This window comes from Oryzias melastigma, linkage group LG4 (genome assembly GCF_002922805.2).
Source record: "Oryzias melastigma strain HK-1 linkage group LG4, ASM292280v2, whole genome shotgun sequence".
Taxonomy (NCBI): domain Eukaryota; kingdom Metazoa; phylum Chordata; class Actinopteri; order Beloniformes; family Adrianichthyidae; genus Oryzias; species Oryzias melastigma.
In genome coordinates this window covers 1,234,985-1,262,573 of record NC_050515.1, presented here as the reverse complement: position 1 = coordinate 1,262,573, position 27,589 = coordinate 1,234,985, and the positions used below count along the sequence as shown (strand labels likewise).

The 27,589-nt window shown below is 41.4% G+C and overlaps 1 protein-coding gene across 5 annotated transcripts in view; it reads left to right on the top strand.

Moving 5' to 3' along the window:
• The window catches only part of sema6bb (sema domain, transmembrane domain (TM), and cytoplasmic domain, (semaphorin) 6Bb), a 161,169-nt gene that overhangs the window by 78,538 nt on the left and 55,042 nt on the right, over window positions 1-27,589 (top strand). For 4 of the 5 annotated variants that reach the window (XM_024279408.2, XM_024279410.2, XM_024279409.2 and 1 more), the window contains 5 exons: window positions 7,693-7,820; window positions 9,491-9,605; window positions 17,253-17,313; window positions 17,388-17,450; window positions 25,856-25,954. In XM_024279408.2, the coding sequence (XP_024135176.1) occupies window positions 7,693-7,820; window positions 9,491-9,605; window positions 17,253-17,313; window positions 17,388-17,450; window positions 25,856-25,954 (466 nt within the window). Of the gene's footprint in view, window positions 1-2,970; window positions 3,218-7,692; window positions 7,821-9,490; window positions 9,606-17,252; window positions 17,314-17,387; window positions 17,451-25,855; window positions 25,955-27,589 lie in introns of those variants that run through there. The other variant, XM_024279411.2, reaches the window with a different exon arrangement.

Below are 27,589 nucleotides of genomic sequence, written 5' to 3'. Positions count from 1 at the left end.
AGGAACCAACAACAGCAGGAAACCCGAACTCTTGAACTCATGGAGGTTTGCTGTGAGTTTGGTTCTGATTCTGGTTTCAGTTCTGACTCCATCACAGCCTGAAGCTTCTGAACAGGTTTCAGCAGCAATAACAGTTCAGTTTTGTCTAGAGTCGGATGTTTTGGCGCCACCAGAAAATGATGTCAAAACAACAGAACTCCAAAAACTGAAAGTCTTCTCCTTTCAGTCAACCTGCAGAGAAGAAGAAGAAGAAGAAGAAGAAGAAGTCGATTATTTCCGCTCGTCTGCTTTTGGCTGAAGAACAAAGCGATCTGCCCGTACAGTTCTGTTGGCTTTAGACTCTGATCCTAATGCATTTCCTTCACTTAGATAAGACCTCTCCGCCCCCGTTCCCCTTTACTTTTGCTTTTTTTCTCTTTTCCTCTTATCTCTTTGTACAAATCAGTCTTCCTGTTGTCCTAAAACGGCTTCCTGTGCATGAAAACTCCTGATGTCTCAGACTGGAGGAGACTCCTTAAGTCATCACCCCCCCCCACTAAAACCATCATCCGCCGGTCTGCTGGAAATCCACCAGGAGTCTTTAAATCCACGCCAAGAAAACGAGAACAATCATAAAATCCTCCTCAGCTTATTTAATATCCTCCCCTGGTCCTGCGCCGCCTCATGTTGAAAGTTTTCAGGGTCATCTCGGTGGAGCTCCGTCTTCTGCCTGCAGCAGATTCCTCCCCACATTCATTTAGTTCTTTCTACAAAGTTATGAGAGATAGACTCATTTTGGAGCAGCTGGAGTTGATATTTTCCCTAATAGGGACAACAGTAATAGTGGTTGAGCTGGTGATTTGGATCAGAAACTTCATGATGAGGATGGATAAACTACAATTTATATTTTTATTTCATTTTTATTCATTTCCACAGGGAAAACATAAACATAATACATTAAAACAGCACAAGACATCTTTTGTTGAGGAAATTAAAGGGAGAAGAATGAAGAGAACTTATTTTCTGCCCCTTTTATGTGCAATACATTCAAAAACAAACAAACAAAAAAAGGTACATCTACAACCAATTACACATTACTATGTGGGTAGGCATATAGTATTTAAAAGTGCAAACATAAGTAAAATAGACATCAAGAATGTACATTTGAGATGTACTGATTCAAATCTCATTGACAAAAAATCCTCTTGTTTATAAAAAACTGGATTCTTGTTGAGAAAATTTCAGACATGCAACAAATTATGAAAACTCTGAAAACAGTAAATGCAGCCAAACTGAAATAATTTATCATCAAACTGAATGTTTTATGAGACTAAACATCAACAATAAATTAAATAAACTAAGCTAAACCTGTGTAGGGAAAATACAATTCTGTAAAATAATCTGATATTTTATGCGGTGGGGACCGGCCCATATAAAATGGATCAGAAACAGGAGATCAGATCCATAATGAAACGCTCGTAATGCAGACAGAGTAGTACAAGCAATACTTCACACTGAGTCAGGCTCTGAGCAGTGCTTAAGTGTCCTGTGGGTGATTGGCAAAGAGAGTCAGCTGAGCAGCATCCAAGAAGTGTGCGCTGGGGTTTCTGGGAGATGTAGTGCAGTCAGTTCTCTGGAGATGTTTTACTGCCGGTGACCAGAGGGGGAGACAGAGTGCTGGCTCCTAACAGATAACAGGCTAGCATAGCGTCTCTAGCAGTATAACTCATTAAACTTTCACTCTTTAGTCTCGTTTTTGTTCTTTCACAGCTTAATGATGCACAGAACACAGTTTGAAAAAAGATAATCAGATTATTGGAGATCATTCTTGTTTCTGATTGCTAAATTCATAAAGTACATTTTAAGGAAATAGTTTAAATTTAATGATTTTTATTGGTTAAATTACATTTAATCTTTGGTTTTTATATAGAAAAATGTTTTATTGTAAAAAACCGGACAATGTTGATGTTGATTGATTTAATATTTTATAAATTATCAAAATAAACACTTTGAATTTACTTAATAAAATAAACGTGTACAAGAAATACAGTTGAAGGGATTTAAAGTCCTACTATCATCTTCTGATCTGTTTACAAAGCATTTCCAGTCGCTTTTATTAATTTTATGTTGTTTTTAGTTAAAATTAAAGGAAATTGTCACTTTCTAGGACATAGTTTCTGCAGAACAGCATAAATTCATGCTCACCCTAAAAGAGATACTTTGTTTTTCTTTATTCTTCATTTTTTAATCAGATGCAAACTCCAGGTCAAAATAACTCGTCGCTGCAGTGTCTGCTCACTAACATCTTCATCTGCTGCATGACTGGCGTTTCGGTTCTGATCAGATCTCCGTTTGTCGACTCTTTTTCACATTCCTGTTGCAACTGCACAGACGATTTGTGGGAGTAATGAGGGGAAACTAAGAGAAGGCGAAAACCCAAACGCTCACTGCTAATGGAGTGGAGACGTCGATCTGGAGATCAGTGGGACCACGTTTCCCACCACAGCTATGTGAGCTTTTGTTAGTCTGAAAATATTTCAATAATGAGAACACATAACAACATGCAGCAAAGCTTTGATTTTTCTGTGGAAAATAGAAAAAAAATCCCTGTTTTTGTGATAAAAGGATTTCACCAGAAAGAATCGGGTTTATATGAATTCTGAAGCCGAGCTGCTGGTTTGAAAGGGGATTATGATACTCTCTGCTGCCTGACGACCACATTCACTCACTCCTGCTCTAATCTCAACATTAATGCAGCTCAATTTATTACCCCAAACATGAATAATCTGCATTTCCTTCAAACGGCCAAAATCTGGAGCAGGAAGCCCACAGGTCCGCTTTGGAAATGTCTGCTGGAGATTCGGGTCTGAAGCAGAACCGCCGAGAAAACCTCTGCATAAACAGAGGAGAAGAAACACGGTGAGATGAAAGAGACCAGAACCAGGGGGCGCCATGGCAACCGGGAGAGGAAACAAAAACATTTAACGTCTCCGTTTGAGGATTCCTTCTGTTCCTGTGTGGAGCTTTAAAGCTCAGCAGCGACGAGAAACCGTCCTCCACCGGACCGCCGCTGACATCATCACCATCACCGTCTGAGTCGGATTCCACCGCATTAGGACTTCAGACGGATTCCACCGCATTAGGACCTCAGACGTCTCTGATTCGATCTGTGTGAGCCGGCCATGTGAAGGTCATCCTGAGGTGATGATGAGGTCCAGGGCGCCACGTTAACCTCAGGGTAGGCGGAGCAAAGAGTCAACCTGTAGACACCTTTAGTTGTAACGCAGAGGTTTACGGAGAGAAATAAGTATCAGTCCAATTTATGTGTGTAACTTAGGATTTGTGTGTAATTTAGGTTTTGTGTGTCTGTAATTCTTGATTTGTAACTCGCATAATGTTTTGTGCATAAGGACAAAAATGACAAAATTAAAAAAATAATTTACACATGCACAAATTAAAATTACAACAGCTTGAAACTAATTACACACACAAATGTTTAAAAATTACGCAGGAATCACTTACACACACACAAAACCTGAGTTACGTACTGAGTAGTCTTTAACTCTAGTAGTATTTAAACGTATCACTCACATATGAATCTCTGAGACGTGAAAAGAGTCTCACCTCAGATTAATTTGTGTGTAAGAAGTGATTCCTGTGTAATTTTTAAACATTTGTATGTGTAATTAGTTTTAAGCTGTTGGCATTTTAATTTGTTACATGTGTAAATTGTATTTTTTTATTTTATTTTGTAATTTTTGTACTCATGCAGACATTTTTTTTTATGAGTTACAAATCAAGAATTACGCACGCACAAACTCAAAGTTACAAACAAATCAGGAATTACACACGGATAAATCGGGGTGATACTCGTGTTTCTCCATAGAGCTTGCCGTTAGGAAGGCGTCGCTGTCGACCTTCGCGTCGCTGTCGGTTTTCTGGGTCGTTCTCAGAAATGAAGGTCAGTCTGACAAACGCATCGTCAAACAGGAAATGGCGCCTTTTGGGCGTTTGTTCCTGAAAGGATCGTTTGTTTTTCCATCAGCTTCAGTAGCTGGTCGATGTGGTTTTGGGTACTTCTGATTGGGTGTCACTCTGAGCGCGTGCAGTTGTGGCCAGTGACAGCTCTATAGAGAACTTCACATACGGGAACACTAGTCCCCACTCGTTCTTCTGTCCCGTGAAACCGCATAGCCCACAGTTTCTGATTATACCAACGGCCTGACAGCACTCATACATCATGAATGAATGAAACAAAAGCATCTGTGACTCCTCATCTTCTCTTATCTCTCTCCTCCTCGTGACTCCTTCCCCTTCACCTCCTGTAATCTGGCTGGTGGGTGTTGAGTAATTAGCAGGCCTCCCACTTTCATTCTGAGAATGTGAGGAATGTCCAATAAAGATTATGTATGTTGATAAGGTTACGTCGGAGCTCCATTAACGTGATGAGCTGCACAATGGCTGTTTGTATCCTTCAGGGAAGACGGAGAAAATGATGGAGTGAGAGGGAGGCCCCGAGGAGGAGTTCAGAGACGGTACTCAGCTGGACCTCGAACACCAGGAGGGTTTATTGGACAGCGATCAATCACTGCTGACATCTCTAAGGCCTCTTTAATATCGTCACTGGATCAGCGTGGAAAAACAGAACGGATAGAGGCGCAGGAAAGAAAAATAGAAGACTTAATTCAGACTAATGCGATTTAAAGTGGTCCACAGATCACTCTGCACTAAATCTACACTTGAACAAACATACCCAAACATAGATGGGTCTGAGGATTGACTGTATCTGAGAACCGGAGCGAGTTTGTGTGATGTCATCCATAGAAAACGGTTAACTTCCAGCTCCAACCAAATCAATTCAGGTGTTTTCATGATCGCCGCCATGTTGGAGCCAGACGCCGTCATTTATCAGTGAATTGGTCTAACTCGGTTTGAGTCAACGTTTCTATGACAACAACCAATCAAATGAAGGGCTGCCACGATTCGTCGACTAATGTACGACTAATCGCCTATTAAAATAGTTGACGACTAATTTAATAGTCGTTACTTTATATTCTATGGAGTCGGAGTGTAGTAAATAGAAAGTTATGATGGAATTCTGTTAGCGGACTATTATGACATTTATTAAGGTTTTTTAGGCTGTTTTGGAGTTTAGCTAATATTTCAGCTGCATGCTAGCTATTTTGGGTAATTCAAATTTTTTTTCAGTTTTTTAGGCTAATTTGTAGTTTAGCTTATATATCAGCTACATTCTAGCTATTTTGGCAAATTTGGGTTTTTTTTTTAGCCGTTTTCTAGTTTAGCTAATATTTCAGATACATGCTAGCTGTATTGGCTAATTTGGGATTTTTTCTTTTGTTAGGCTATTTTGGAGCTTTGCTAATATTTCAGCTGCATGCTAGCTGTTTTGGGTAACTTTTTTTCTTTTTTTTAGACTAATTTGGCATTTAACTAATAATTTAGCTGGCCATCAGCTTCAGCGTTTTCAGCTATTAGCTTGAGTGATTTCAGCTATCAATTTCAGCATCTTTAGCTTTCATCTTTAGCCATATAGCATCTTCAGCGGCCAAATTCAGAGCTAAGTGAGGAAGTGTAGAGGGAATCAAACCTTTTCCATCTGAAGCTCTGGAACACCTTTTAACATTCGTCATGCATCCTCTTTGTCCACTTTTGTAACTAAACTTAAAACCCTTTTTTACATTTTAACCTTCCATGAGATTCTGCTCTGTTTTTACTGTCTTGGTTTTTAGTTGTTTTATGCTTATATTTCATCCATTAATGCTCTTGGTGTTTTGTTGTACAGTGCCTTGTAGCAGTTTTGACTGTGTTAAAGTGCTTTATGAATAAAGTTGATTTGATTTGAATCAGGACGGAGCTGGATGGAAGGCCACACCTAAAAAAATCTGCTAGAAATGAATAAAATAAAAGTTTTTAATTTAGTTAAATATTTAATGTTTTTACAATTAAACATTTTTTTTAAATCCCACTCCAATATTCTTTTGATCCACGTTTAAAGAGTTCCCCGTGGTCTTTTGATTATCTTTATGCCATTTAAAAAAAAAAAAACACTGTCAGTTTTGAAGACCTAGTTTCAGAGCGACAGGAGTTCATTAGAAATTCAGCTCTAAGCTATGGGTGGCGTGGAAGTAACTCTTCGTTGATATCCCAGCATTCCTTAGTTTAAAGTGTCTCCCACTAGCTTAAAGCCCCTCACACTCCCAAGCTAACATTAGCATAGCAACAAAAAAAAAATTTTTAGTGTTATCTAGCTGTAACGTTTAGATCGAGATACCAGCTAACAAGACGTTCATGGATCTATTTGTCTACCAGGATTTGCAATCAGAGCAGAGGAAGGGAGACCTTGGCCCCCAGTTGCCGCATCATTTCATCTTCTCTTTACCCAACATGATTTAGATAAAGAAATACTCAAGAACTTAGTTTTTATCATAATTATTTTATACATATCTACCATAATGAGAAAAATGCTACAAGAACATTTTAAAAACATGATTTTTATTGTCCTTAAATATTTAGTTATGACTGAAAATTTCTATTTTTGAATCGAATTGATAATCACGAACAAAAACAAAACAAAAAAGAAGTAATCCTGTTTTCTATGACTTTTCATCCTCCACATTGAGGATCGATACTTTAACAGACTTCACTGTAGATATTAGAGCTCAGAAACCTCATGAACATTATAACCTGGAGACGAGGATTTGGTGGTTTCTGAGCTCCATCCGGCTGGTCCCATCAAACCACATCCATAAAAACTTCATATTCTTCTGTAGAAAAGAAGCGTCTGAAAGAAGATGTTGCTGTTTTTGTGTTTGGTTTTCAGAAAACAAAATGTGGGAAGAATGTTTTGTTCACCCATTGAAAGTTTGTTCAGACTGGAGTGTTGAAGTGTTACTTTCATGGAGTCTGATGAAAAACCAGGTCACTGAAGTCTGGATGGAGCTTGTGAAACTCAGGTTTTTGTTTGTTGTTGAGTCATGAGGCTCATCAGGCTGCAGCCGCAGACGGCGGCGTAAACGGAAGCACGTGTTTCTGGGTCATGAGTCTGCAGTTTGACGGCCGTCTCTGTTCTCCACGTTCTGGATCGGAGATGTTGAGCTTTTTCGTTTCTTCCCGACGGAGAAACAAATCGCATCAGCTGCTGTGCAGGCGCTGGATTTGCATGGCTTCACACATGCGGCCGCAGGAAAATGCTGCTGCGTTTGCATGAAGAAATCCAACCTTGAGGATTCAAATTCCTCATGTTGCAAACTGTAAAAACAGAAACGTTTGAGGAGATGTTTGGAGATGAAGCTGCTGAAGCTGCAGAGGCCGTCACTTCCTGCTGGTTTCAGGCCGTTCTGAGTCGTTTGGAGGTTAAATTCATTTGAGTGTCGTTTGTATTTCCGCGTGAGGAGCAGCTCCCGCTTATCTTGCAGAGAGCAGATTTTTGTCGCCGGAGGGCATCAGCTTCAAGCCGCTCTGCATCCCTCAGCTGCTTTGTGTCTGCCTCTTTACCTTCAGAGGCTGAGCTCCCTTCACACGAGGAGGTCCTGTCAGTCCTCCTCTGTGTCGCTGACTGGACGATTCCTGTAACGAGGATGACTCCGCTTCCTCCCTTAGATCAGCGTTTTATCTCGGGAGGTTTAGATCTGCTGGTCACACAGCCCGACTCAAGGGTTCCTCATCATAAATGTCGTCTTTGTGTCTTTCCAGGATCCGCAGTGGGGTTGCTATGGCAGCGGCGGCTCCTCCTCACGCCTTGCTGCTGTGCTGGCTGCTCCGAACGGCTTGCCTGGCGTTCCCAGAGGAGCCCGGGCCGCTCAACTTCATCCCCACCGAAGGTAACGACCTCCTGCCTCCCGCGGTTCTCGCTCACACGCCTCCCACAAAGAGCATAATGTGTTAAGTGCTGGGCCGCAGCCAACAGCCCACGCTGATGAATGAGGGGTAAGGGTACAGAGAAGGGTCAAACTCCGGGCCGCCGAGGTCAGACAGACTCTCACGAGAACACTGTCTAAGTCGGGAGGTTTGGGGTCGCCTGCAGGCGTGAGGAGCGGCGCTCCGCGTTCACCAGTTCCCCACAAACGCGCTCAGTCTCCAGAGACGCAGAGCCTCAAACGCGTAGACTCGGCGGCTCCGCGTCCGCGCGGCGCTCCTCGGCTCTAAGCAGACGCTGATGGATGACGCTTCCATCACTTTGACTGATGGCTTCCCGGCCGAGGCCGACCCTTCGCCGCGGCTCGGAGCTGCAGTGGAGGTTGTCCAGCACAGCGCAAACGCATGACGACATCGTTAAACTATTTCATAAGCGGTTAAAAACAGATAAAAGAGAAGAATTTCTACCTAAAACAGCTAAATTAGACCCACCCCCATCTTAATACCTCCTGTTTTTGTTTTATTCTGTAGTTTTTCTGCCTAAAGTCTTTTTTTATCTCTAAAAAGTCTTAAAGTTTAAAAATGTTTTTGAGTTTCTTTCTTTCTGCTCACTGGACATAAACAAGTTTAGAAATATAGAATAAAATATGTTTTTAGAAGAGAAAAATCTGTCATTGGTACCAGAAGAATTTGTCTTGATAGGATTTCCTAAAATAAGATGAAATTTCCTGAACTTTTCAGACTAAATTAAAACTAGAAACTATCTAAAAACACTATTTATATTTATATTAATTGCTCTGGTAATTAAAATATTATTTCCTAAAAAGTAAGTCATAATTTACTTAAAGAGTTTTATATCTTTAAAGTTTTGTTATGTTTTTACAGTTTTCCTCCATATGTGTCTGTTTTAACAGCAGCAACAATCCTGCCCTCATTTATACACCGAAATAATTAGGAAGTTAGACTAGAATTAAACATTTAAATATACATTTATCGTTTTTATTTTTTTTATTTTCTAACAACAACAACAAAAAACAAACAAATGAAAATAAACAATTTAATGATCCCACAATCAGACGTAAGAAGAATGTTCAGAGTTCATTATTATTATTTGTAGAAATATGTTTACTTTCCAACGTCTTTTTGTCTCTTGTTACCTTCATTTTTGTTTATTTAAATTAAATGAATCTGTTTCTTGAGACAAAACCAATCACTTTCAAAACTTTATTAAAATGTTATGAAATATAAATAAAATTTGTTTTTAGTAGAGATACTATTTAAATTAAGGTGTTTTCAAGATCAAACGGCTCGTGATTCAAGATTTACTGTCTAAAAACAAATCTTATTCAAAAGTTACTATCAAATTAGCTTCTTTTTAAATGAATAAAATACTTAAGCTGGAAACTAGACAAAAACACAGTGAGATTTTTGAGCAAAAATTTCATCCAGATGGAAGTTCAATCCATGAACAGAAACCTGCCAGAGCCGGCCGACACGTTCCTGTTCCCTCCCCAGAAACAATCCCTCTTCAGGATTTGATTTCCTTTTTCCTGATCTGATCTCAAACTCTTCTGCTCCTAAAGATCTGCAGCTGCTCTGCAGGAACCAGCAAAAACCCTCTTCTGTTTCTTCACAGTGGTGAGGAGATATCCGGTGTTTCTGGGACGGCCGCATCGGACGTGGCTGAGACACGAGCCGCTGCACATCCAGAGGATCCTCCAGGTCAACCGGACGCTCTACATCGGTGCCAGGTACCAGACCCGCCTCATCCATGAAGCTTCATGTAGAAACGTTCACTGAGGAGGAGTCTCCATCATGTCTTTGTCCTGATTACACATCAATTCTGGCAGAAATCCGCCTGATTTCCTCAAACTCTGGAGCTGAGGGGCCGTTGAGCCCCCAGCCACTCCCCCTCGTCAGCAGGTGATGCTGTGACAGGGACACGTGGAGAAGGTTGTGTTCTCCATCGGCGCAGTGCTAATAAACTCATGAAGAATACATACAATTACATCAAAAGTGCATCCTTTGGTCACGATAAACAGAAGGTAAAATAATGCTTTTGCCAGATGAATGTTTAAAAAAACAGAATACAGAATTATTAAGTGTTAAAAGTGTTGAAACCAGAAAAATTTATACTGTTAAAAAAATAGCTCCAGACCACATTACTGTGAATTTGAAAAAAAAATCCACCGTTACTCAGGACTTTAGTTTGTAGAAGAATCTGAAGAAGTGCTTTTTCTGGTTTTCGTGGCTGTGGAGGTTTTTATTTACTACACCTAATGTGTTCATGTCTGTTCGTTCATCTTGAACAGATGATTTGTGTTATATTATCAAAGTATTCTGATTAAAATAATGCAACAAAGGAACTCTATGTTTGCGAACTTGCTGTGGTAACGCCGTTCAAAATGTACAAACTTAGAGATTTTTATCTCCTAAATCGCCTTCAAATGATGCTCGAGGAGTTAGGAAATCATCCATGCATCATATCCATCATTCATCCATTCATCCATTCATCCTTCATCCATCCATTCATCCATCCATCCATCCATGATTTGTCCAGAACTTATCTCAGTGAGCGGAACTTCAGTCTCAGTTTTTGAACTGAAAAAGCTCTCACTAGTTTTACTTTGAAAATCTTCATCGACTTATTTTGGCATATTTTAGTTTATGAACTTAAAATCCAACCTTATTCTGCATTTCAGAGCAATGAATACATTGTTACCAAATTATATTTTACTTCACTTTACTCTATTTATAACGATTGTGACTCAGCGATCTCTGACGTCGCCGGTGTCTGAACGCTCGGACACTCGTTAGGTCAGTGAAACCTTGGTTGTAGACTTAACCTGGTGACGGGAGGGAAATTTCATGAAGATGGTTAAATGAGTCCCATCACAGATTTTGACCCAATTCCTGTTTTTCACGGTTTCTCCCGCTGTGATGTCATCATTCTGCAGGGGAGTCCTTCATGCCCAAAATCCATTTTCACTGAGTACTAGGTGCACATTTTGAGTTTCAAATTTTCACTCAAAGGTGCAGAAAGAAAGATTTGTGAAGACATCTTGTCCAGGACAGCAGCTGCTGCAGGATAGATATAAAAGCTTCTGTTGAAAACATTCCCTCCATCACTCGGTCAGTCGCTGTTTTCTGCGCCGCCGTTCAAGGATTTCTGTCGAAGAATTCCAGGCAGAGACTTCACCAGATAAATATGAAGTCAGGAGGATTTCGCTCTCGAAGGAGCCGATCTGTAGCAGGTCACCGCCCCGCTGGTAGAGGGTCACACAAAGACCATTAACCGGTCCTGGTCCGAGCTCCCAAGCGGCTCCCCGGAGACGAGCAGGAGCTGACCCGAAACAGACGGGGACAAGTAAAAGCACTGACCTCTACATTTATTACCCGCGGTGTCCACAGATTCCTTCACTGAGAGACGGCACTGCAGTCCAGGAAGTAGCCTGGTCCCTGGACCCCAGCTGGGCTAAGCTCTCTCCTGAGACGGGTAGTAAATGTATCAAACTGCGTCAGGCTGTCTGCACCAATAGAAGCGCTCAAATGTCCTGCAGCCGACGGTAAAACTGCAGCAGCGGCCATAAAAAACCTTCGGAATGTCTTTTTTATTTAAGGCTGCGCAAACTTTTACCCAACAAATGAGGTAATTTGAGCCGAATGTCTCAGCAAACCTGATTATAATGAATCAGACGGGGGGGATCCATAAATCCTGCAGTGACTCCGTGTTTCCTGTAAAAGTGACTCCAGCGGATCCAGAGGCCGCTCTGCAGGCAGTCGCACATTTTAAGAGCAGCGGTAAATGAATACGTACCTGTGGTGGCAGCCAGGTGTGACTGCCAAAAGCCCCCGCCGAGAGCGCGCCCCGACGAGACGCCTCGCTCTTCCTGGCGTGGCTGCTCCTTCAGAATGCGTCCTCCCGGTGCATGCTGGGAGCTGCTGCCCCGCTCTGCGTGCGGTCGCTCTTTGCTAAACCAAAGTAAACTGCGGATGTGGCTGCTGTCGAGACGAGTCAGCGCCTCGCGGCGTTAAGCCCGCTCGACTGCTGAGGAACCCCGCCGTCCTCAGAACCAACGCAGCCATCCCTGCAAAGAGCAACCAAAGAACTCATCGACGTGCGTCAGAACCACAGAACGCTCCTTTTCCTGCACAGGTGGAAGGAAAGATTCCTGCTCCCATCATCTTCTGATCTGTTTCCAAACCGTTCCCAGTCGTCTTTTATGGTGATGAGGCTGTTTTTAGCCAAAATCTTTCAATTAACGTTTAGAAATTCACCTCCACTAACTCTCCCTGTTGCTGAGAGCTCTCTGTTTACACTCTCCCACTAGCTTACAGCCCCGACCCAACATTAGCGGTGCAACAAAAACAGCAGCAACATCGTTTCTATCCAGCCGTACAGATCAGATCCAGATTCCAGATCAGACCAGGAAAACAAAGACGTTCATGGATCTGTTTGTCTGCAAGTGGAGGAATCCGAATGGGGCGGAGCATGGAGCTCGTGGCCCCGCCCAGCGTATTTTCACAGTTATGATCCTTTCAAACATTATTTTTTTCCTGATTTACCACAATTTGAAAATAGAAATACTCAGAAATGTCATATTAACCGTAACTTTCTTTGAATATGTCCTCCATCACGAGACATATTTGAACATGGATCAGGATCAGTTAAAAATATCTAATTAATTACAAACTGGAAAAAAGTAAATTGTGATTAACTTTTATTAAGCTGCAGCATTTGATGACCACAATCATAATATGAAATCACACAAACCTGTAGATTTAGAAGGTTTGTTTTTAATTAAGGCTGTCAACCAATTAAAAAAATAATCAGATTAATCTCTTTTGAGTTGTGATTAATCAGTATTAATCACAATGTTTTACTAGGTACGTTATCCACATTATGCGACTTTTGAACACAAACAGGCCAGAGAATTTTTTTTTCCTTCATTTTTATTGTCTGAATTTATTTCATTTCTCCAGTTTTAACCCAGAAGTGTAACTTGTTAACACAAACACACATAAACAAGAAGATAATCAGAACTCTAAAGACTTTTGTCTGCAGTGTTACTCAAAGAAAACAGAGATGCTGACAAACAACCAGAGGAAACAATTACAATAAGTTTTTTTTTAAATTAATTTTTATATGTTAACGCGTTAATGTTCACAGCCCAAATATAAACACAAGTTACAATAATAAAGTCATAAAACACAACAATCCAAGAACAAATATTCGATGGTTGGTGATGTAAAGTGATAAATGATGTAAAGTTTAAAGTTAAAAAGATGAGTCTAAGTTAAATTTAAAAACCTCTGCAGATGCAGAAACTCTGAGGAATGATATTGCAGAGAGACGTAAATAAGAGATCAGATCTCGAGGATCTGAAACCTCAGAAGGAGATCGGATTAATAGGAATTTTCTTAATCCATGAAGACATAGAAGGAGAATCCAAAAAACTGTGTTTTTAGTGACTGTATTGTGCTCAGCTTTAAGCACCAGAACATCCGTCCTCCAACTGTAGTCTGCAGGAAAGCTCCTCCACACGTGGAGTCAACTGTTGTGGAATCTCAGCGACTTCACAGACGATCACGGAAACGGCAAAAGAGACGGAACAACAAAGCAAAGTTTGTGTGAGGATCCAGACTATGTCCTAAAAACACGCTGGATCCTTTATGAGAGTGTGTGAGTGGTCCTGCAACAAACTGGCTACGTCTTCAGAGTGAACCCAACATTAGCTAGGATAGGCTCCAGCAACCGAATGACCCCTTAAGGGATTCAGTGAGTTCAGAGGACGGATGGATAAATAAATGGATGGATGGATGACGCTCACCAATGCTCAGTAGACCTTCCACAAACGATTAATAGTCGACTAATCCCTGGTTGTTTTTTCTGATTAGTCGAGTAATCGGGTCACGTGCAAACTGGACGTAAAGCACAAATCTAAACCTTCATTAGCTTTAAACTAACTATAACTAGATATATAGCATTACCTGTGATAATGTTAGTGTGAATGCTGTAAGCTGAATTTGGCTGCTGGAGATGCTAGTTCTAATAGCTGAAAATGCTGAAATTGATAGCTAAATCGCTGAAGCTGATAGCCAGATAAAATATTAGCTAAATGCCAAATTAGCCTAAAAAACTGAAAAAAAGCCTAAGTTAGCCAAAACAGCTAAAAAAATAATAAAAACCTAAATTAGCCAAAAGAGCTAGCATGTAGCTGAAATGAAAACACCAAAGCTGTAAGACTTAAATCTAAATGGGCAGAGGAGACAGGAGAAGTCTCTTCAACCTTACAACTTTTGTAAAAAAAAAAAAAAAAAAGAAAAATCATCTCATTTAATTGATTCCTTCCACCTCCATCCACGGAGGCCCAGAGTTCTGTTCACAAGCTCAACCAATAAATAATACAATAAAACATAAAAAGGATTAAAAGCTATTAAATAAGAATTAAAAACATAATTAAAAACCAGCTAGACAGATACTGGAGGATCAGTTCAGCTCTCAAACTCTCCTAGACTGTACAAAGTTTAGGAGCCAGCATGTGGCGGTCCTCAGAACCAGCAGCACACGGGTCAGGAGAACGTAGAGACTTTAGGGGATTTTAAATGCTAACTATAATGTATGAAGATGCTATACCTGCAAGTGGCTTGAAAGTAAAAACAAGAATTAAAAAAATTCAACCAGCAGCTGATTCACCGAGACCAGGATCCAGAAGCTCAGATAAGCCGAGCCGCTGCTTCAGAACCAGCTGTAGCCTCCTCACTGAAGCATCAGGCAGCCCGGCATACACGGAGCTTCTATACTGCGAAGTAGTCTACCTCTGAAACAGAAAGGTTCCCTCAGAGGGTTCTAGTTCTGTGTGGTCAGGTCAGAACTTTCATTCCAGGTTCATCTGCATGCAGGAAGGAAGGACCTGCTCCCACTGGACCTCAGTGATGGAGAGGCAGAACTCTGAGGAAACCCGAGAGGCTCAGAAGGTCCGGGTCCTCCAGAACAAACCGGAATAGAGAAGTTCACGAGTGGGTCGGCTAGAAACGAAGGAAACGTTGACAGTTTATCTGTTGACTTTGCATTACCGGGTCAAAGGGTGTGAGGTAATCACTGGGTCACAACCACACGCATCAAGGTCGGACGGAAACCGTCTGACTGGACGGATGCGGCGGTGACGGGGGGCGCCGTGACGGCCTGGAGGGGCTCTCACGGGACGAGTCCTTTGTCATCATTTTTAAAAACATCTGCAGGGAAGTCTGAACTTTTCCTCCCTGTCGGGAAAACGGTGAATTCTTATGGCTCCTACTTGGTTTCAGATCCTCTCCTGCATGTTGGACGCGTTCAGATCCACAAACAGATGTAAACAAACATCAGCTGTGCATCGTTCCTGCAGCCCGGAGCAGAATGCGAGGCAGCCTTAACGATTTCCCGTCTTCCGCACAGTCAGACGCCGCGGCGTTGGCTGCCAGCCGCTCTCACCGGGAGGCTCTGTCCATATTATGATGAAGCTGCCTGGAGAAGACCAGGGCGCACTCCCGACACGACTCTGCTCTGAGGAGGAGGCTTAAACTTTGGAGTTTGGAGAGCCGGTTTTCTCTGAACCGATGGCGGGACGAACCCGAGCAGACGTCCATCGACGCATCGTGGATCGATGCTGCAGCAGATTTACAGATGCACTCCTTCAGAATGTGCTTAAGGGGAGTGCACTTTAGATCCATCTGATCAGAGCCTGCGTCAGGATGCAAACGTCAGCGGCCGGCGTTTTACCAAGGAGTTATCAGGAGGTCCAGAATGTCCTGAAGACCTGCGGGATGGAGGGAGGCGTGAGAGACAGAGAATCTCTGGATTCAATTATCTGTTCGTTCAGGTACTGACTCTGAATGAGGCAGATGAGCCAAAGAGGGAGGAGCCAAAACTCCTAAGAATGTGCGTAGTGGCACCTGAATGAGGTGCTGAGCGATTTATGGAAAATATAGTATATCATGGTGTAAATTGTTATTAGGGATGTGAAAGTTGGTGCCTTAACGCACGCAATTAATAAATCATAATTAATGTTATTTATTAACGCCCTCAGGCGTCCTGTCCTGCAGCGTAATAAACTCTGTCTAAATAAACTTTTTTTATATTCTGCAATTCAATTATTTGTAATATTTTGACAAAAACGATCTTTAATTTTAAGAAATAAAGCAGAGAACGAACGTCAGTCTGACGACTGTAATGCAGCAGCAGCGCATCGATTATGGGGGCGGAGCCAAATGGATCTGCCTGCTATTAGAAATCCAACAGCAAGGACACCAACTATTATTTTATTTTGGGATGGAGGACAGACATGAATTTTCCACAATAACAAGCACCAGCGTTGTATAAAAACTGCGTAAACTCCGTCGTTCTCCACGAAAGTCCCGCCCACCGACATCGCAGAAGGCGAGCAGTTTAATGAATGATCCTTAATGGCCTGATTTTATTAATATTTGATATTAAGTCCTGAACCGGATATTGATAGTTCATGTAGATAAAATGGTATGGTCGAGCCGGAGTGGGATTATATAAGTTCGCTTCCTTCCACTCCCTTTCAAGGGATCTACTTGAGATTCATTAAATGATGTGTTATGCATGTATTGTGACCTGATTGCTTGAAATAAACCATTTCATTCATTCATTCATTCAGTTTAGAATGGACAACACGCCCCCAAATGTATAGATTCCAATCGAGCCGATCTGAAATCAAGCTGGATCAAACTTCTCCCAAAAAACAGTTTTATTATTTTTCACAAACACAATAAAGAAAATGTATGAGAATGAAGGGGAAAACCTAGATGTAAGAATTTTGATCACAGACTCCCAAACACGCATAAACGAGTGTTTACTTTTCATTGGAAGTTGGTGTGATCGCAGCTTCAAATCTGCTGCTTCTGCTCACATCCACAGGATGAGTTTGTCTACTGGGCTGTTTTTAAAGGAATCTTTCTCCATTGAGGGTCACTGCTGAAAGGACTTCATCCTTCGTTTGTTGTGATGCTGCATCCTCCAACACAGGAATGTCAAACTCAATCACACACGGGGCCAAAATCCAAAACACACCGTAGGTCACGGGCCGAACAGGATAAACATTTATTCAACACTCTAAAACTAAAACTTTTAACATAATAATAAAAAGGCAGGAATATTATTCCAGAATAAATCAACTTAAACCTTAAATAACTTTAATATTTTACTCTCCATAAAAATATATTTTGTAAAAAATTATAAAAATTAGAAATAAACGCAAGATAACATCGGGTCATTAATAACAATAAAATAAAAGGATCTGGAGGGCCGGATAGAATCATCTGGAGGGCCGGATCCGGCCCCCGGGCCTTGACTTTGACACATGATCTAACAGTTCTTCTCTTTCGTTCCTCTTCAGGGACGACCTTTTCCGTGTGGAGCTGGACACCGTCGTTGAAGAGGAGATGTTTTACAGCAAGGTGAGCCTCACCTGTCCTCATCACAGAGCGTTGGGTCTCCGGCGCCATCCCTGACCCGTCTGTTTCCTGTGCAGAAACGGACCTGGGAGTCCAACAAGAACGACATCAAGATCTGCCGGATGAAGGGCAAACATGAGGTGAGGAGCTGCTGGTCTGGACTCTGTGATCGTTATCGACAGAGATGGAACAACACGAGACAACAGAAGAGACGTCAGAGTCAGAGAGCCGTTTATTCCTGACATGGATCATCTTCTGCTTTTATTCCTGAATCCCCCCAACACCAACACAGGCTTCCTATGTATACCCGCTCCCTCCAGACAGAAATACTTCACCTGTTTTTTATAGATTTAAAAAAATATATATTTAAAATATCTAAAAAAATCTGTGAAAACTCCGTGGAGAAAATGTTCTATTCAGAATAAGTACAGTAAGTACAGGATATTTAATGATTTTCTCTGTTTATCAGGGAAAGAATCTAACAGAATGTCCTGGTAGTCCTTCCTATAAGATTCTGGGTGTTCTGTTCTGTTAGGACAAATTGAAATCTTAAAATTCTATATAAACTCAACACATTCCCGCTCCCATCTCATCATATATGGAGGGATGGTTTCGGCCCTCTCCACATCACTTTCTGACGTTTTGGGTGTCCACAAATCATCGTTTTTGACGTGGTGGCTGTTCCCATTGAATCATTGGTCCCCAACCCTCAGGACCTGGTACCGGACGCCGTCTAAGTCATGTGACTTAGGCCGAAACTCAGCTCATCCACTTCCTGCTGTTTTTTTTAACTTAAAAGCTGTTTGTTTCATCTAGTAGATCAAATGTCTACGAAGGATCAACCAGTGATCAAACCGCGTCCACATATCACTTTAGCCCCCATGCAGTGACCCCCCCGCCCCAATGAGAGTTCTATGGATGATCAGAGTCTCTCCTCCAGTATAAAACCGTCAGGAGCGCGGTCCTCAAACTGTAGGTGGGTGTCAGAGTAGCCGAGCTGTGAGAAGAGACGGGGTGAGATGTCCCAGGAGCGGCCCCCGCCTGAACACCTCTTCCCTCCGGAGCGGCTGTCTGCGGCGCATCAGCAGGAAGTGTTCGTTTCCGTGTGACTCAGTGTGAGGAGATGAAGCCACGCCCCCCCAGGCTCAACAGAGGAGGACTTCTTTTACACAGGAACACCTGACAAGAAACCTGTGTTGGGGGTGGGGGGCACGGAGAATAGAGATCAAGGGGGGGGTGAGGTGGTCCTATAGGCCGACCCTGAGGACGGCTTACCCCCCCCCAGTCCTCCTGGTCCTAATGACTGCAGAAACTCTCAGGCAGATAAGACTCCTTCCTGTGGACGCACACCCTCTTCTGGATGTGTGTTTGTGCACTTCTGCACACGCGTGTGCATGACTTCATGCAGAAATATTCGCAGTGACCCCAGAGGAGCGCCGCACACTCAGCAGCACAATGAAGTCCTTCAGAGCAAAAACAACAACTCTGATTAATCCGTTTGCAGACGCTTTTCCACAAAGAAAAACTGGCTTCAGGCGTTCGCTTTCCTCAGGAAACTCGCTTTTTTACACGTTTTTCTGACGTGTAATTTGTTTTGATGAAAGAAATCACAGTTTTCTGCTTCTTTTCTCACCAAATCAACAATTTATTAGCTTGTTTTTGCAGCTGTGAGCTGCAGGGAAATGTGAAAAGTGAGAAAGGTTTTCTGCAGAAAACAAGTCATCACTCTTAGTGATTAGATCATCCTAATCAATACATGGATTTAGTTAAGAACAGCATTAAAAACTGCAAAAATGCCCCCCACCCCCCGGAAGAAAAAAAAAAACCTAAAAGATGATGACATCACAGCAGGATAAACCATCAAAAAATGAACGGGGACAAAATATTTTAAAGAGCTAAAAACAAAGAAAATGAACATCAAAACCCACCAGAACACGTGTCGGGGATATCCAAAAGAAGTCTTCAGATTATTATGGGATGGCCACAGGACTATGGTTTGCTGCCCATTTGGTACCAAAGTGTGAAATTTGGTAATTTTCACATTTTCACACAATATGGACAAAGAAAATGTAGTTTTTTTCACATACAGAAACCTCAGTTTCCAAGGAAATCCAAAGGTTTACTTTTGCTGATTCTTTTAGAAATGACACAGACCTGCTCGTCACCTCCAGGCCACCAAAACATGAAATGGTTGCTATGGAGATAAAACCACCAGAAAAGGCGCCATGATGAAATGATTTATTTCATGGATTTGTCTTGAGTGGCAGAAGAGGAGAGTGAGGGCATTAGCAGCTGCTCAGCCAATAAGGGCGGGTCAACAGGGGGTGGCGAGGGCGGGGGCAGATAGCATCCAACACCACTTCCTGCTTCAATATTATAATTGAACTCCTCGTTAGCGGTTTTGATTTCTACCTGCTGCTTTTGCACCGAAGCTCTTTTTGACTCGTGAAGCTCCGACGAGACGTTTCCTGTGAAACTCGGGTGTTAAACTGTGTTTCCTGGGTCGACTCGTGAACGCCATGAAAGAGTGGAAACCAGACGTTAGAGTTAAACGTTTCAGTCTGAAGCGTTTCTGCAGAGCAGCTCTGAAGCTCTTTGCATGCGGTTGCATCAGTTTTCTGCGTTCGTCTTCAAGTTGGAAATCGTGTCAGACGATTGAATAATGAACAAATGAATGCAGATTGTCTGCAGCGATGCATGGACTCCAGCACACGGTTTAATATTCAACCACACGGCGGGTTTATGAAACGTTGATGACTTTCAGTGGTTTCCCTTCGTCTTTTAGGTTTTTATCAGCCCTGCTAACAGGTTTCCTTCGCCCTTCATGCATCTTCTTACCTCCCCATAAAACATAAATGTGCTTAGAGCTGCAAAGATTCCCTCTGTTTTCCCTTTATGGCAACAGCCGATTCTGCAGCTCCATATGCAAACATGTCTGTGTGACACGAATGAGCAAACAAAAGCCAGCACTTTCTGAGTGTTTGGCCTCCGTCTGCAGCTCCACTTAGCCAGATTGCTTAATCAATATAGTGTTGATAGTGTTCTCTAAGCAGCTCTGGGCTGTCAGTCGTTTGAAACGCTCATCCGTTTCTGAAAATGTAGTTATTTCTTTGATTTTAGCATAAATAAGTGGTGATGCAGATCTGTCCTCTTTGATTCTTCGCTCTAAACGGACACTTTGAGTTTAACGTCAGACTTTTATGTTGAAAAATTCACTCCCTGAACATTTTTAAAATGGGATGACCCACAAAAAAACAAGAAAAATGTAAAAATAGAGCGCTGGAAAGTATGTCCTTCTAAAAGGAGGTTAAAAATATAGAATATGAGGGTTTTTTAAATCACTTTTTTTTATTAGTTACAGTATTTGCAAGCCACTTAGTATGTGCAAATAATCATAATATGAAATCAAACACAAAATTGTAAATTTAAAACGTCAATTTTGAACCTTCAGTTTTTGTCTATGTTTGAATTTTCTGTATTTTACATGTGAAAGACTACCTGCTGCTTATTTGGTATCATTTTAATCAGCACAACCTTCCTTTCTTCATTTTGTCTACTACCTTTATTTAGTCATTTTTTTATGTTTTATTCACACTCTAGACATAAAATTACGTAAGAACAGAAAATTTCATCTGGAAAAATGGAATTCATTTTGCTGTGGAAACCCCAAAAATGTTTAACAAACTGTTTTTACAACATAGAATGAAGGTTTTAGATGTCATTTTATAGAAACAACAAGAATAAAATGAGCAAACAAACTAATCAACATGTTTTTAAATGAAAAAAAAAAAATCCAGGCTAAAGTCACGGCAGGCCGCCCAAAAAAGAAGAATTTCTCACTGCTGTCTATTTGACATTTTTCCTGGAATTCTGTTTTTTTCTTTTTTCCTCATGCATTTTCTCTATTGTGTTTGTGATCAATAATAAAGTTTGATCAGAAGTTTGATCCAGATGGGTTTCAGGTCGGTTTGACTGGAATCTGCACAGGTGGGGGCGTGTCTGTCCGTTCTGAACTGCAGAGTTTCCACAACATTTATACAGTTCCGGTGCTTGTTATTTTGGAGAATTCATGTCAATCCTCATCCCAAAATAACATAATTTCCTTGTTGTTGGATTTCTAATAGCAGTCAGATCCGTTTGGCTCCGCCCCCATAGCTCGTGCTCTGCTGCTGCTACAGCCGTCAGATTTGCATTCGTTCTCTGCTTTATTTATTAAATAAAAGATCGCTTTTGTCCAGAAACTACAAATGTAACATGTTCTTTAATTTAAAAAAATCTCAATCACAGAATGTGAATAAAAGTTTACGTTTATTGTGACAGTTTTATTACGCTGATCTCACAGCTGTACAGCAGGGCGCCTGAAGACGTTAATAAATATTAACGAGTTAATTATGTTCTAATAATCACGCACGTTAACGCGTCACCATTAACAGCCCTAATAAATAGACAAAAGTTTGACAATAGCGGATCAGGTCAGAATTACAAACGTTCAGCTCTTCCGTGTTTTCTGAATCCAGTCATCTGATCGTCCCGTGTTTACGATTCGTCCTCCGTTCAGACATCAAACCGTGTCGCGGTGCTGCGGTCGGATCACGACACGCTAGCATGGAAGCGCCGCTCATGAAGGCCGAGCCTCCTCGCTGCGCCGCTGCCCAGCAGAGTCTCTGCTTTCAGGCAGATCCGTGCTCTGGGGTTCTCCGGGAAGGACAGACCCGTTCCTAATGAGCGAAGCCGGTTAGAACCGGTTCTGTAAACAGAAGAGGAAGACTGAGGAAGAGTTCTGCCTGGATGGCAGCTCTCGCAGAGCGGCACGCTCCTCTCCCCGCTCGCCAGCATCAGGCGACCAGCCAAGCATGTAATGGAAACTTTGGAGATTTAGAGGAGCAGAATATGACCTGCTGATGTTCTGCTGTAGATAAGAGTTCTGCAGAAGATCCTGGAGGTTTTCTGAGGAATTCTGCCTCAGAAAGCAGAAAGATCGGAAACGTACGACCTGAAACACAAACGTTCTGATTTTGACTTTTAAAAAATGTTTCGGAGAGAGGTGGAGACATGGATGGGATCAGACGTAGATCTGGGGTTTCAGCTTGTTGATAATGTGGTCACACCTCATATTTTGATGAAAAATAACTGTTAGAATGACTTCAAACTGAATAATCTACAGACAAATATAAAGTTTTTTTCTAGTTTAAAGAAATAGTTTTGTGTTTTTTAGGTTTATGAACTTAATTGTTTCATTACAATGACAATAAACTAGTGTAATAAGTAAAAAAGGATTATATTCTATTATAATTGTATCTAATTATATATTTAGTATTTTAAATTAGTCATTTATATATTTCTATGATAAACAATTCTGGGCCCAGAACTGAACCTTGTGGTCCAACGTCCAACCGTTCTAACTGGTGCTCTCCTATTTTTTTGTTTTTTGTTGTCATGGTAACTTGTAATCCAGTGAAGTTTAAGTCCTCTGATCCCGTAGAATTCTAGCAAACTCTTCTTTTAGATCACTTTAAATGTCTAAAATCATCAATTGGTTTAATTCTCTGCAAGGATTAAAAAGTGTTCAGTTTGCCGACGGTCTACTGTAGATTTTTATGCCCCCCCCCTCCAGTGTATATTTAAATCTGCGTTTCATCCATGTTTGCACTGCGGCATCGAGACTCTTTGATTTTCACTGCAGCTGAGAGGAGCATGAAGAGGACTAGAAGACGGTTCGCAGTCAGCTGACTGACTCTTTTGGGGGGGTGACAGGAAGAACAGGGGGTGCTTTGTCTGGACTGAGCCCAGCGCTCCGGGGGGGGCAGCGAGGAGGCGGCGGCATCGGGACAAACGGCGCTGGATTTAGATGTCATAGTTTGGATCAGACTCCCAGCTTAATCCTTTATAATTGTCTGTTTAAGGTGGAAAATAAAGACTTAATCCCCCCCCACACCCACCCAGTGAAAGTTGGCTGAGAAGACAGAGGCTCCATGAAAGTGCTGATCTGCCTCCTGGAAGACGTGAATACGAATAAACGAGAGAATTCAGAGGAAAATTCACGCCTCAATAATTGATGCCGCTTTGGCTTCAAACCTTTCTCTCTCCCTCTCTCGTTTCTTTAGTTTTTTCATTCACAATCCCTCCAAAATAAAAGCCTGGGTGCAGAGGTTTGGCTCCTGCAGGCTCCCACCCCTGGGTTCCTGTGAGGAGTCCGACGGACGGACCGCAACCTGCAGACGATCCTCAACACGCGGGAGGATGCTGATCAGGGCGTGGAGCGGAAGCCGCTGCAGTCACGACTGAAGGTGTCACAGCGTGCTGCAGCGGGAGAACTCTCAGATGACACGCCCCCTCACCCCAGCATGTAAACAAACCCCCCTTCACCCCCCTAAGCCAGGAAACTTCCTTCTCAACACTTTCTCTGTTCTGGAGGAAAATGGGAAGGCTGCAGGAAGGGGGGGGGGGCAGCGTGGAGCATCTGGAAAAACACTCGGCGCTCTCTCATGTCGCTGCGTCTCTGATCCCCGCCGCCGCTCGCTGCATGCTTCCTGCAGCAGCACAGGCACCGATCCCTACATGCTGGGGGGGTCCAGTCCATCATCCATCCAAACTGTCTGAATCTATGAGTGAAAGACGCCATAAAACAATCAGGATAAACAAATAATTTAAGGTTTTCACGTTTAAAACAAACACAATAGAATTAAAATGAATCAGCTCGTCTTCCTGCAGAAGACATGATGAAAAGAGAGCAGCTCATTGGAGCGTTCACAAGGAAAACAAAAGAATTTAAACTTCATTTTCTTCCCACAAAACCTGATTTCATTCCCAGCTCTGGAATCCAAAGCAAAAAGCTAAAAGGAAAATAATGAGTTTGAGCACAAAACTGTACAAATGTGTGTTTTTGAAACAGAAACATGGAGCAAAGTAATTAATTTTCCCTGATGAAAAACTTTTATTTTGTAGGGCTGGGTTGATAAAATCGATTTATCGGTTTGAATCGATTTTATCAATGATTGATTCATAAAAATAGAGATCGATTTAGCACATAATACTAAAGAAAGCTAGCTTGATGCTAATGTTTAATGGGATTTCCTATAGGACGGCTAATGCTAACGCTTGGTTGACCTAAACATACATTCTGACTTAGTTAACATATTTATATACATTTTCCAAACTCTTTTAAGGAAATATTTTTAAAGTAACCATTTGTGGTCTAAAGCATAATTTTTTTCATCATTCTGTCTTCTTCTGGAATAAGGTGTAATGTTATAGCATGATCGCCACCTAGTGGTCAAACTGAAACGACCTCCAGGAGAAGCAGAACAATGTTTACAATGTTAATGATCTGAACATTTTTGTTAGAACTTCTCCTTTAAATAATCCATGTAACTCTGTATGATATTAACAATCTCATTATTTCACTGACACATTTACAGGATGTGAACTGGATCAGATTAATATAAATATATTCAAAACATAAAGTAGATTTCTATATTATTTCTACAAATACGTCTAAATGTGTAAACTCAAAATTGAATTGTGAGGATCGAAAGAATCGAAACAAGTTGGAATCGAATCGTTTCTGGAAATGATTATCTAACCCAGACCTACTATTTTGTAGAAATACTGACGTCTGTTGTTAGAAACAAAAAGTACATTTTTGCCTCTGTGCGGATGATCATTCTGACAGGAAACAAGAAGATTTTGAGACTGTTGTTTCCTGTCGCTCTTTTTCTAATCTGAGAAAAATATTTTATTTCAGATAAACTTTGACTATGTCTGAGTTACCTCCCTAAATCCTAACCACTACAAAACTATCTAGCTCTGTGGATTTTAAAAATAATTTGGACACCATGCTCTCCTCTTTCTGTTTCTTTCTTTTTTTTTTATTCTGCATTATTTAGCATTTTTTATTCTACCGCAAGAATGACGTTCACCTATTTCTAATCAATACAAGCATTTTATGTAGACTATTTATGACTCTACTGTGTTCTGATGATGACAACATTGATGGTTCAAAAAAAAAAAAAAAAAAATCCAAACGCAGTGCACTCTGATCTACATTCCCCAATTTGTGCATCAATATACACACTGGTTTTTCGCTAAGACTTATGGGAAATTTCTTGGCCTTTTAAAATTTTGTTGCTGTAGATTTGGAGAGCAATCTAAAGTACGGAGGGGGGACTCAAACCTTCTATTATCATTATGAATACTTCACAATATTTTTACCACATGCATGACAATGGTACGTTCCATTTTCATGACGTCCTTTAAGATGCAGCCGCTCCAAAACCTGCAGCACCTGTACAGGTTAATGTACGGGTCATGTGACTAAAGCTCCAGTCTGCTGCATCTTTCAATCACCAACAGCTGAATGTCTGGAAAAGTGAAACCGGAGCTTCTTAAAGTCCCGACAGGCCACCTTTAGATGACTGACAGCTCTAATGGTGGGATAATTCCTCACATCAGCAGCTCACAGCTTGGGAAGCCCTTCAAAATAAAAGTCATGCTTGTTCAGCCTAAATGTGAAAACTTCTTCTTCTTCTTCCTGTCATTCCTGCAGGACGAATGTCGAAACTTCATGAAGGTGCTTCTCCGCAGAGAAGGAGGCCTGTTCATTTGTGGGACCAACGCCTTCAACCCACTTTGTGCCAACTATACCGTAAGTCATGGATCGGAAACCTTTCACAGTAAAAGAGCCGTTTGGGCTCATTTTGTACTGATCAAAACCTAGAATGAATTATGTCTATTTTTGGCACAAATACATAATAAGCACCTATCATCTGTCAAAATGTGGTTTATTTATTTATGTTTTTACTTATTTTCAAAATAAAAGCTGCTCTGTACCAAACAGGATCATCTCAGTGCAGCTCTGGACAGCTAGTAACTAATGTTGTTCAGCATAAGATAATATGTGCTTTTAACTCATAAAAGATCAAACTTTTTACCAAAGTTTTGTTTTGCATATTAAATCTGTTCATTCTGGAGGTAGAGTTGATCAAACAAGAAAAGATCAACAGGATGTAAAAACCTTCACAGTTTATCATCTATGTGAACCTCAGACATCGGTTTATACATTTAACTGATATAAATTAAATAAATGCTAATTAAGTAATCCTTGTTTTAAGAAATTGCTATTTCTTTTATCTTTTATTTATTTATTTGTTATTTTTCTCCTCTTCTTCCTCATCAGTCTTACACTGCTGAGGACAAAGTTTGTTATTTTAGTTTGGGGTTGGTAGTCTTAGTTTGTGGGCTTTGTTTATTTGTTTTCATTAGGTAGTTTTGGGGGAGCTGCTGACTCTGATGGTCGACACGTCTGGGTCAGCAGTCTCCATGACTTGTTTTATATTTGGTTAATGATCCACCATGGAGAGATGAAAGATCCACATCTGGAGCTGCAGGTTGCAGGCCCCGCCCACACCTGTACCTGACAGATAATTGATTTTAGCTGCTGTCTGTCCTGGAGATGAGAACTTTCTTACAGGTCAGAGATGTTTCTGCTCAGCAAAAAAATAAAAAAAAAAAACCCTCAGGGCTTTATTTTTGAAGTGGACCTCCATCTCTTCAGTAAATCTCATTTTTTTGTAGAGACTCTTGGAGATTTTGAGGTTTTCTGAGATCAAAACTGAAGGAAATCAAGAAGACGAGGAGAGAAGAAGATTTCAGAAAAAGAGCATTTCCACTAACGTAGGCAGACTTAAAAACACACCAGGGATGAAGCTACAAGTGCTGACCCCATTCAGTCAGTTAGAAACTGGGTTTTCTGTCAGAACACCAGGTTTGGTTTCTCCTCGTCAGCCGTGTTCTGAGCTGATGCTCATCAGGCGCCGCCACACCAATGGCGGGAACGTTCCTCCAGCTCATCGACGGAGGGGGCGGAGGAGACGCCCCTTTGACTCTCAGATAAGCCTCCCTGAAACGGCGAGCCATTACCTGACAGCCTCTAATGACAGCGGACAACAGCGGGGCACACCTACCAGCTGATTGGCTGCCAGCCTCTCGGGGGGGCTAGTTAGTGATGCTCGCTACTGTTTTATTTAAAGCTGTTTTAATGAAATGACATTCATAAATGATTCAATTCCAACTGTGGAGCAGAAATTAGCAGCAAAGTTTGTTTTTCTTCTTGATGTGGTTTTATTGAGGTGAACTTTTAAACACGAGTTGTTTTTAATTGAGAGAGGAAGGCTTGGAGGATCTGTATGGATGTCTAAGAGTGTAAGTGTGGCTGTGAAATAATAATGAGACTGTGTGTGTTTGTGTGTTTCTCTTATTTATGGATGAGATTGTGACTCTC